This window comes from Lepidochelys olivacea, assembly GCF_965140295.1.
Source record: "Lepidochelys olivacea isolate rLepOli2 genome assembly, chromosome: 1".
NCBI classification, from domain to species: Eukaryota; Metazoa; Chordata; order Testudines; family Cheloniidae; genus Lepidochelys; species Lepidochelys olivacea.
Window position 1 is genome coordinate 272,200,212 of NC_140411.1, and position 12,126 is coordinate 272,212,337.

The 12,126-nt window shown below is 43.2% G+C and overlaps 1 protein-coding gene across 1 annotated transcript in view; it reads right to left on the reverse strand.

The window, feature by feature from the left end:
• The window catches only part of PLEKHG7 (pleckstrin homology and RhoGEF domain containing G7), a gene marked incomplete at both ends in the record, with an annotated part of 57,280 nt that overhangs the window by 815 nt on the left and 44,339 nt on the right, over nucleotides 1-12,126 (reverse strand). The window contains one exon of the mRNA XM_084633654.1: nucleotides 3,496-3,593. Coding sequence (XP_084489780.1) covers nucleotides 3,496-3,593 — 98 coding nt within the window. The remainder of the gene's footprint in view (nucleotides 1-3,495; nucleotides 3,594-12,126) is intronic.

A 12,126-nucleotide genomic window follows, 5' to 3' on the forward strand; every position in this document is an offset into this window, starting at 1 on the left:
CTAACTGCGCTGTAGTGCAGAGATGACCCTGGTCATATTTGTAGATGGTGTCTTCTTACCCATGGGCAACAGACAGTGTTCCTTGTTAATACTGTTACTCTATGACTATCCTAGCACTTGTGTTGGTAAAACTTACGTCACTCAGGGGTGTGAAAAAACACCCTGGACTGACCTAAGTTACACTGACTAAAGTGCTGGTGTGGACAACACTATGTCGATGGGAGAGCAGTGCTCTGAAGATCCATAACGGAGAGCATCTGTCCCTGCTGGTGCAGATGGTGAGAGTCTCAGGGACCTAATGGACTCCTCACTGCTCCAGGACACCAAATGAAAAGTAATACTCAGAAATGTCTCTTCCCACCTGAAGGGCCAGGAGGCTAATAGCTGAGCTCCTGTGTCCTATTGGCTACAGACCTAGCCATGACTGTCTGCATTCATCATCTCCAGAGTCAGACAGAGTAGCACGGTATTCAGGGAAGACAACTGGCAAAAAAAACCAAAACAACCCAGCCATACCTCTCAATCTTCAATCCAACCAGTGTTTGACATAAGCAATCAAAATGTGTGGCAAGAAGCCAAACTGTGTTTTATTGCATACTACACCATGATTGATAGGTTCTATAGTTAAAAGCATTTTAATCTGTTTTTAAGGAGGTTTTCTCACTGGATGAATTAAATAAACCTGTTTTAAAAATAGGAAAACAACTGCAGTCATGTGCAACTCTAAGGAACCCACATATAAGTCATGAACAATGTTTGAATACTGGATCTTTTCTATTTCTAGCACAGACCTCTAACTTTTGATCTAAGGGAGTAATGGTTATCTTGTCCATGGAGCAGCCAGAGGGGGGAGGAGGAGGGTGAGAGACGCACTTTGAAGTGGGTGATTGTGACAGGGGACACTCACCTCTCATGAGCACCTCCTGTCAGGTGCGAACCTGCACATTCACTCTCTGCTCCCAGCGCCCCCTGACAGCTGTTAACCTTATCAGGTGGGTCTTCAGTGGCCCAGCCCTCCGGTCAGGTCACACACAATCAAATGAACAAATAAACCCTTTCCAAGGGAAAAAAAAAAAAAGTCCAACAGGGCCTATCCCTGTGCCCTGGTTGGTATTTGCAGCCCTGTCTCTAGGCTCAGTTCTCAGCCCTTCTGGGCTAGCTTTAGGCCCCTCCCTGCCGAGGTATGGAGCAGTGCCCACAGGGCTGTCTCCCTGGAGACATCAATTCTTCTCGACCCAGCTCTCCAGCCAGGTTACTCCTTCAAGGTCAATCCCCTTCCTGGGGTAACAGAGTTCAACAAAGGGTTAGTACTCTACAGGGTCATCAGCCATGTCCTAAAACCCTTTAAATTCCAGCTTTGTGCTTGGGCTTCTACATGAAACGTGTCCCCTTCTCGGGGCTTTGGCCACTCCGCCAATAGGGGGGGACCCTGGCCCACCCACTACTCCAGGTCCCAACCCAGGGACCCAACAAATAGCAATCACATGTTGCTTCCTTTAACTCCATTGTTGCTGCTGTTCCTTGAGCCATTTCCCACGTAACCCCTTCCTCTTCACCCTTACCTCAGGCCTGAAGTGCTCAACTCCCTTCCTTCCTCACAGCATGCCAGTGCCACCAGAACCTGTCTTCTGGTTCTCACTTGAGCACTAACAAGGGGGCACCTTCCTTACTCCTCTGGTCCTGCCAGAAATTGACCTGCTCAGCCCTGCAGCTCTTTTTAACTGTGCCTGCTTCACTCTGATTGGCCGCTTCCCTGCAGTCTCTCTAGGCAGACCTGGAGGACCCACCTTCACTGCTTCTTTTCCTCAGACAGGGTGTGGCAGGATCACAAAGTCTCCAGCAGAGGGCCTGGTACACCCTGTCACAGTGATACAGCTGTGTGCTACGCAATAGTGAAATGTTGGGTTCAGGATTCTTGGGCTTAATTCCTGGCTCTAGGAGGAAGGGTGTGATCTCGTGGTATGGGTCAAAAAAGCCAACCAAATAGACTGGGCAGAGCCTTTCTGATGGGCAGAACAGCTGTGCGAATGAGACTTCGTCTGCCATATGAGAGACTTGGATTCTACTCCTAGCTCTGCCAAAGTTACTTTGTGCAACTTTTCCATGAACTTATCTCTTGCATTCTCATATGTCTGTTGAATGTCGTCTGACTGCACTGTGCAGGAGCACAGGGAGCCTGATTTAGCAGTAACGTGGAACATCCTGCAAAATCCAGTAAATCTAAGAGCTGTCCTCAGCTGCTTCAGGATGCAGTAGCCTTTTCTGAATAGGACAGGTCAATGAGAACATATCACTCTGGTGCTCCATGCAGTGTACTGGCTCTCTTTGAAGTGCCCCAGATACTTCAAGATCCTGATCTACAAAGTTGTTAGAGGATCGCAGACAGTGTTTTTATTCTGAGACCCACAATACCAGCTGTAAACATTAGGGCCCTGTGGCTTAGCTAGTTGAAAATTGTGCTGATCGTGAAGTGCATAAATGGGGCCAGCTCATTTCACAGAGGACCCCAAAATACTCTCCAATGCAATCTACCTTTTAAAAAGAATGTGGAACTGAAAGACAATGTGTTGTTGCATTATTATTAACCTATAATAAAGATGCTGTTTAATATCAGGATTTTAGTGCTCAAACATATGTTGCAGGACTCGGAGAAGATGGAACTAAACTGGAACACTGCCAATGTTGGAAGGCTAAGTATTGTAGCAAGACTGTAACTACTTTAAGAACCTATTTCAGATGTGAGCCAGTGACTTAGAAGTAGAAAGGGTATATTTATTGCCTTGCCCTGGGGCACTCTGTCTACCATGTTCTGTATTTTTAAGCATTAGTGTTATTTGAAAGTCTCATTTTATTCTTCCGGGTGCTAATGAATGAAATACAACATATAGAACCAATCTTTTATGTTCCATGAAGCACCTAGTCCACATTTAGATGCTGCAAATAAATAATAAAATGTAATAGTCTATTACTCAGAATTCAGGCTGGTGTGCAGATGAAGGGGAACTTACATACTTTTGGAATCAAACTCTTGGAGACAGATCCGTTTTCATACCATACCCACTGGTATGTAATTGCAATCGTTTTATAAATGTATATAATAATATATATGCAAAAATAATAATATACATTTTCAAACTGTGGTGTGGGGCAATTAGACTGACAAATGTCAGTTTTATGGTCTCATTATTACATAAAAATTGTTTTAGTTTTTGGGAATGGCTCAGTTTCTTGATTCCAGTTATGCAAGAATTGAACTTTAAAAAGTCAGAATTTGAAAAGCTAGTATGTGACCTGCTGGAGGTCCTCACTTAAAATCAGTACATGGGTACTGTAATTACAAACTCTATAACATGTGCAATGATTTGTTTTAGGGAAGAGAGTAAATCAGGTTATATTTCTGTCAGACATAGTTGCTTAAAGTAAAATTCTCTTTAGAAGAGATCTTTCCCTTGATAAATGTAATTTTAAAAAGGTCTTATAAAATACAGGACTTACTTTGACAGTCTCTGTTTGTGCTTGTAGAAGGAAGACTCCGATGCACTGTTGATATCTATTTTCATGTTGTATTACAAAAGCATTTCGCAGCCCAAGGACTATAAAACAAAACAAAACAAATGAAAGAACACACACAAAGTAAGCCATTTTATGAAAATCCCATCAGATTGATTCATTATATATCAATCGTATCTTTGTTTCTCCTTGGAAAATCAGCTTTTCTGATTGCGTATTAGAGAAACACATGCTGGCAGTTTGAATTTTATGTTATGAAAAAAAATAGCCTCAAATAATTTCAAAAAGTTAGTTCTGCAATTAGCTGATTTTGAGTCTTGTTCGGGGGAAAATGGTCTATGAGACGTTGTCAAGGTTCCTCCCCCACTCTGAACTCTAGGGTACAGATGTGGGGACCTGCATGAAAAACCTCCTAAGCTTCTCTTTACCAGCTTAGGTCAAAACTTCCCCAAGGTACAAAATATTCCACCCTTTGTCCTTGGATTGGCCGCTACCACCACCAAACAAATACTGGTTACTGGGGAAGAGCTGGACACGTCTTTCCCCCCAAAATACTTCCCAAAATGTTGCACCCCACTTTTTGGACAAGGTTTGGTAAAAAGCCTCACCAATTTGCCTCGGTGACTACAGACCCAGACCCTTGGATCTTAAGAACAATGAACAATCCTCCCAACACTTGCACCCCCCCTTTCCAGGGAAATGTTGGATAAAAAGCCTCACCAATTTGCATAGGTGACCACACACCCAAACCCTTGGATCTGAGAACAATGAAAAAGCATTCAATTTTCTTACAAGAAGACTTTTAATAGAAATAGAAGTAAATAGAAATAAAGAAATCCCCCCTGTAAAATCAGGATGGTAGATACCTTACAGGGTAATTAGATTCAAAACATAGAGAACCCCTCTAGGCAAAACCTTAAGTTACAAAAAAGATAGACAGAAATAGTTATTCTATTCAGCACAATTCTTTTCTCAGCCATTTAAAGAAATCATAATCTAACACATACCTAGCTAGATTACTTACTAAAAGGTCTAAGACTCCATTCCTGGTCTATCCCCGGCAAAACCAGCATATAGACAGACACACAGACCCTTTGTTTCTCTCCCTCCTCCCAGCTTTTGAAAGTATCTTGTCTCCTCATTGGTCATTTTGGTCAGGTGCCAGTGAGGTTACCTTTAGCTTCTTAACCCTTTACAGGTGAGAGGATTTTTTTTCTCTGGCCAGGAGGGATTTTAAAGGGGTTTACCCTTCCCTTTATATTTATGACAGACGTACTATGTGTTGTATTGAAAATACTGGGGGAGATTGTTTGCTGTGCCAAGAGACAAAGCAAAGAACTTCCAGCCAAGGGAAAAGGGGAAGGGTCTATGGTGGCTTTAAACCACCTGTGCACCATTGTGATACTGGCTGGAGAGGTTCCAGGTGGCTGGAGAGGTTCCAGGTGTAACTTAGACAGCCTGTGTGAGTTATGGCTGTGAGAGTTATGGCTGCCCTATAGACTCCTTACTTAGAGTCTCCTGTGCCTGGTGGTACATAAAGCAACACATTTTCCCCACTGCTGTCTGTCCAGAGCAAGATGTTTGACTCCATCAGATGTTGCCATAATGGAGACAACTTCCTTTTTGATCATCCTGTGATAGGTCATTCTTTGTCCTGCCTGGCTTCTCTTCCCTCCAGGTGGAAGCCAACCTAAGATGCATCTTGTCCTTCTGCCATGGGGTAGCCTGATGACCTTGCTGAACCACTGTAACCATCTCTGTCTGATTATTCAGTCCCCAGTGTGCTGACAAAGTTTCTTCTTAAAAAGCACTGCTGAAATTCATTCAGCTTCCTCTCGTACACTTCCACCATCTGCCACGTTTCCAAGCTGTAAAATTTTATTGGAGGATAATAGCATTGTACAATCTCATTTTAAGTGTGTAGATGTATCTTCTTACTCTTCCAGATATTTGACAAATGGGAAAATAATCCACTGGCTTTGCTGATTCTTCCTTCACTTCTTTAGCAAGCTGACCATTAGTAGATATTATACTTCCAAGAAGGCTGAAGTAATTAATTCTTTCTTACTCTTTCCCATCAATCACATACCAACCAGTGTTGACAGCATTCTCTCCTATCTCCATGATCTTGATCTTCTGTGTACGGATAAGTCCCATTTTGGCAGCTTCTGGTTTTTTGCTCATAAAGAGTCTTTTCATTCCAACCAAGTTGGTATCCAACACGACCGTATCATCTGCAAAATCTAGGTCTTTTACCCAAATAACACCAGTGATCTGGGCAGTAGCCATTGCTCTTCTCATCACAAAGTCTGTGACAATGTAGAAGAGAAGTAGGAGAGTATGCAACCTTGCCTTGCACCACCAGTAACAATCTGTGACTCCATTCTCTGTCCTGACACAGCAGGCACACTCATCATGCAAAGCTTTTATCCAATTAAACATGTGAAAGCAGGGTCTGAATGACAGCTAGCTGGGAGGGGGAGAGACTTTAGTTGTGTTTATGTAAATACGGTTTGCTCCTGCTCTGTTTACATATTCACCATTTACAGCTGTCAAAGGATCAACTTTGGCTGGTGTTGGGTACAAATGGCCTTAGTACTGCATGCAGGGGTAGTGAAATATGATTACCAATGTTGTAATTATTGTAGGAATACAGGAAAGCAGGACTGTGTTTAACCTGTCCCAAATGAGGGGGAGGGGGCCTCCTCAGTTGGAAGAACCTCATTAAGCAGGGGCTCGAATGTCAGAGCCCTGTGAAAGTAAGAGGGGTGGGGATAGGAGTCCCGGTGTCAGGGTCAGGAGGTTGCATAACCCCACCTCCCTCCTCCCCCCTGGTCCTCTCTAGACTGGCGTAACCTGTTCTTCCCCACTGTTCAAAGAATAAAGCTAAATAGGCTTCATTAGGAGCCTCTCTTGTTATTTTAATTGCTCCATCAGAGCTGAAACCAGTTGTGGTGGAACTGTGTTTCCGCCCTGCCTGCTGAGAGCTAAAATCACGAAGAGCTGAAATCACTTGAGATGGGGCAGTGTTTCTGCCCAGCCTACAAAAGAGCTGAAAATCACTGAGAGACTGATGTGCAGAGGTCACAGCAGAGAGACAGAAGGTGACTGACACTCAGCTGGTGAATGAGTGACCAGCATGGTGGTTGCGAAGAAGTGTGATGAGCAGCCAGCAGGCTGGCGGTGGTGGAGAGGTGTGATGAATGGAGAGCAGGGTGGCAGTGGAGAGGTGTGACAAGTGGCCAGCAGGGCGGCGGCAGAAGAGAGGCACAATGAGCAGCCAGCTGGGTGGCTGGTGGAAGGGCACGGTGAGCAGGTGGCCGGTGAGCGGCTAGCACAGCGAGTAAGATGCCTCTTTACCCCGCCACCCAGCCACCTGGTGGGAGGTGAACTCTGCAGATGCACCTCTGAACTCTGGGTCTGCACTGTGAGTGGGGTGTAGAGAAAGGGTGCATGTGAAAGGGACTTTTGGGTTGATAGACTTGAGAACCTGAGGGGAAAAGGGCACTGCCCAACCTACTTTGGGGTGGGTCTTTTGCTCATGGTTTATGTTTATGAACCCTGTTTGTGGTGTTTTCCCAAATTAACTCCAAGTTAATTCCCTCCTCTTATTAAAAGTTTATTTTCTACACTCGGACTTTGTGCTTGCGAGTGGAGAAGTATTACCTCTCAGAGGCACCGAGGGGTGGTGTGTAATTTCCCCAGGTTACTGGGTGGGGGCTCGAGCCGGTTCCTTGTTGTATCGATGGAACAGAACCCCTAGATATTGAACCTGGCCCTGGTAGCTGCTGGCTCCACCTGGTAGAAGGGTTACACATGTTTGTTGGAATTCCACAGAGTCTCAGGATCTTCTAGAGAGCTTCTTTATTAAACACTTTTATAAATTCAATTAAATTGAAAACCATCTTCTGCTGGTATTGTAAGCCTTTCTCAATAAGTTTTGGGAAGGTGGAAACCTGGTCTGAACACCACCCCATGGGTTGAAATCCACGATGTTCTTCCTGAGTACTTTGGCAATGGCAGTTTTCCTTCTATTCAAACTGATAATGCCAAATGCTTTTCCAGGTATAGATAGGAGTGTCCCCCATCTCTAATGAACACAAATAAGTTGGTGCCCCTCTTTAGGGATCATGCAGATAACACCTCTTCTCCAATCTTAGGCTGCAGCACTGCCTGGAGTCTCCACAGCACTGCATGTTGTGACCTGGCCCCCAACACGCTCCTGACTTTAAGGCTTACGATAGAGTCCTTTGAAAGGTAGTCTTGTGGTTGTCTTCTGTAGTGCCTGCTCTGGGCAAATCTTCCTCTAACAAGTTAATGCGGCTTTGAGAGATTCTTTATGCTACCCTGGCTCTTTGACCTGACATAAAGGGGCCAAAGAGGAGTGAGGAGCTCACCCATAGTCTTAACAGTATGCTTTCATACATTTCCTTAAGATTTTCCGTCAAAACAGAGTGGAATCAATTATAATTGAAGTAAGAAAGTAACTAGACCTTTTAAAAACGAAAAGCAAAATGGAATGGTTTTAATGTTTTTGGTGTTCCAGGCAGTGTCGCTATGTGGTAACTAAGGGTTTGTCTACACAGCATTTTGAAGTAAGCCTCCTAGCCCGAGTCAGCAGACTTGGATTAGCGGGACTCAGTCTAAAACTAGCTATGTAGATGGTGTTTGGAAGTTGCAGCTCGGGCTGGAGCTCAGGCTCTGAAGCCCACCCCTCCCAAAGGTTCAGAGCCCGAGCTTCCACTTCAAAGTGCTGACTACACAGCTATTTTTAGCATACTCATGTTAGTCTATCAACTGGCCTAGGAGGCTTTCTCCAAAATGCGGTGTAGACATATCCTTAAGTGCTCTCAGGTGCCATAACTCTTTGTCAGATGCTGTATTCTTTTTCACACTTGAAATTCACACGGGTGTTGAGATCATAGAGATCATTGAAATGTAGGATTGGCTGGGACCTTGGTAGGTCATCTAGTCCAGTCCCCTGTACGGAGGCAGGACTAAGTATCATCTAGACCATCCTCAACAGCTGTTTGTCTAACTTGTTCTTAAAAACGTCCAATGTCAGAGATTCCACAACCTCCCAAGGTAATTTGTTCCAGTGCTTAACTACCTTTAGAGTTAGGAAGTTTTTCCTAATGTCAAATCTAAATCTCCCTGACTTCAATTTAAGACCTGTTCTGTCCTCCCTGGTTAAGGAGAACAATTTATCACCCTGCTCTTTACAACAACCTTTTATGTACTTGAAGACTACTATCATGTCCCCTCTCAGTTTTCTTTTATCCAGATTAAACAAACCCAATTTTTTTCAATCTTCCGTCATAGGTCATGTTTTCTAGACCTTTAATCATTTTTGTTGCTCTTCTTTGTACTTTCTCCAATTTGTCCACATCTTTCCTGAAATGTGGCGCCCAGAAAGGGACACAATACTCCAGTTGAGGCCTAATCAGCGTGGAGTAGTGTGTCTTGCTTACAACATTTCTGCAAATACATTCCAGAATAGTGTTCACTTTTTTTTTTTTTGCAACGGTATTACATTGTTGACTCTTATTTTGTGTGTGATCCCCTATAATCCCCAGATCCTTTTCTGCAGTACCTCTTCCTAGGCAGTCATTTCACATTTTGTATGTGTGCAACTGATTATTCCTTCCTAAGTGGAGTTCTTTTCATTTGTCCTTATTGAATTTCATTCTATTTAATTCAGACCATTCCTCCACTTTGTCAAGACCATTTTGAATTCTAATCCAGTCCTCCAAATTGCTTGCAACACCTCCAAACTCGGTATCATCTTCAAACTTTATAAGTATATTCTCTATGCCATTATCTAAATAATTTATGAAGATATTGAAGGGAACTGGGCCCAGGACAGATCCCCATGGGATCCCACTGAATATATCCTTCCAGCTTAACTGTGAACCACTGATAACTACTCTCTGAGTATGGTTCTCCAATCAGTGGAAAGTTTACTTGTTAAATTAGTGCTATGAAATAATGTTGCTGTAGCATGTCCATCCCCTGTAAAGTCAATTTATTTTTAGGAACAAGATCTCCTGAGGGGACAACACAAGGCAAGAGTATTTTGAGAAAGAGAGAGCGTGCAACACTTTTCCTAGCTGCTCCTTCAGATGGTGCCTATTGTTCATGGTCATTGATTTATTGCTGTTATATAGTAAATTCCCTACAGACATTACTTCAGACAGATGCAGCACTGCCTCTAACTCTGATGGTTGATTTCAATTCCAAGATGGGACTGCAAGTAGCCCTAATTCAATAGAACTCTTGGGCATGGGTTTATCTTTAAGCGTGTGTCTAATCCCATCTCTGTTCAGCAAAGCATGTGCTGAATCATCATGGATTTCAATGCAGAGCACAGCTGTGCTTGGTTTTGTTCCTGTTTTCAGTGGTGTGTACACCAGACATTTCTCTACCCAAATGGCCCGCACTGCACAATTCCCTCTGACTTCAATGGAGCCAGGATTTCATCCCAAGTACTTAGGTCTGAGAAGTTGTTATGGGGACTTTCCCTCATGCCTTGCATTTTGGGCTGCACTTTCCCTATTACACCCTCTCTCCCTCCTGGGATATGTGCTGGGGTAGCATTGCAACACTGAGCCTTGGAGTGGGCCCAATTATGATTTCATTAATTTTTTTTATTCCCTGCTTCCATTAATGCAAGTGAGATCAGAACCTGGCCCATTTATTTTATATTTAGTCCTGCTGGGAGGACAGATCAAAATTCAATTCTGAGAATGTGGGATGGGATCTCCTCCCTGCAAATGATGCCCCTGGCCTGAGGTTAGCTTTTAAAAGCTGTCATAAATATAAAGGGAAGGGTAACCACCTTTCTGTATACAGTGCTATAAAATCCCTCCTGGCCAGAGGCAAAATCCTTTCACTTGTAAAGGGTTAAGAAGCTAAGGTAACCCCGCTGGCACCTGACCCAAAATGGCCAATGAGGGGACAAGATTCTTTCAAATCTGGAGGTGGGGGGGACAAAGGGTTTGCTTCGTCTGTGTGATGCTTTTGCTGGGAACAGATCAGGAATGCAGCCTTACAATTCCTGTAAAGTTAGTAAGTAATCTAGCTAGAAAATGCATTAGATTTTCTTTTGTTTAATGGCTTGTAAAATAAGCTGTGCTGGAGGGAATGTATATTCCTGTTTTTGAGTCTTTTTGTAACTTAAGGTTTTGCCTAGAGGGATTCTCTATGTTTTGAATCTGATTACCCTGTAAGGTATTTACCATCCTGATTCTACAGAGGTGATTCTATTACCTTTACTTTAATTAAAATTCTTCTTTTAAGAACCTGATTGATTTTTCATTGTTCTTAAGATGCAAGGGTTTGGGTCTGTGTTCACCTGTACCAATTGGTGAGGATTATTATCAAGCCTTCCCCAGGAAAGGGGGTGTAGGGCTTGGGGGGATATTTTGGGAGAAGATGTGTCAAGGGTCTCTTTCCCTGTTCTTTGTTTAAAACGCTTGGTGGTGGCAGCATATTGTTCAAGGACAAGGGAAAGTTTGTACCTTGGGGAAGTTTTTAACCTAAGCTGGTAAGAATAAGCTTAGGGGGTCTTTCATGCAGGTCCCCACATCTGTACCCTAGAGTTCAGAGTGGGGAAGGAACCTTGACAAAAGCATATATCCCAGAGGATAATGCAGAGTTCAGGCTGCCAAGACATGCCAGTCATCTCTAAATTTGCTATATTTGAGGTACCTTTTTGATAACCATTTAGTTTACAGCATTTGCTTTGGAGCAGTGTGCTTTCATGTAGTATTTGCTCTTATAAAATGCCTCTCATCAAAGTGCCAAACAGACCTCAAAACACTCCTAGGAGATACTAGCAGGTAAGTGTTATATAATCCCCATTCTGCATCTGGGGAAAGTGAGCCGCAGAGTGGTTAAATTACTGGCCCGAATCGGTAAGTATAGCAAATCCATAGCAGCGCTGGGGATATAACTCAGAACTCTTGACCCTTACTTTTGAGATCTACAGAGAATACAGCTATTCAGTTTTAAAGATGAAATTTTCAGAACTACTGTAAGAGACTCTCAACATCAATGACAGAATCTACACTTCACAGCAGTAAAGACTAGTAATCTTTACTGGAGCAGCATATCTGTGTCTGTAAGGAAGGATCCTTCCAGCGTACAGGTATAGGATTCTCAATAGAGAGAGATCATGAGGAATTGCAACGTTTAAATTCAGAGCAGAGATGTTAAAAGGCATGTTGCTCCTTATGTACCTTCAAAGACAGATTTCCACTATTAATCTTATATCTCTAGTACATGGCCCTGGTGTTTGAGTATAGTTTTGCCTTTAGGACAGGCTTCCTAGCATTATGAGGGTAAGACTTCTTGTCATTGGACTGACATGTGGCAGGCTTGAGGCTAGACTTAGAGTGTGTAATTATACAGCTCTTGTCTGCTGATAATTCTGCTCTGAAGGGTACTTCCTTACTATTGCAATGGAATATTTCTGCAGTCAGCTGGATTTCTTTCCAGGATAGGACCTGCCTTCAGTAATATGACAGATGTGCTCTATGAATTAGACTAAAAGTCAAGCTTCCACCTGTGATTAATTTGACCACTGCAAGTCAGCATAGCCCAATAAAAATACAG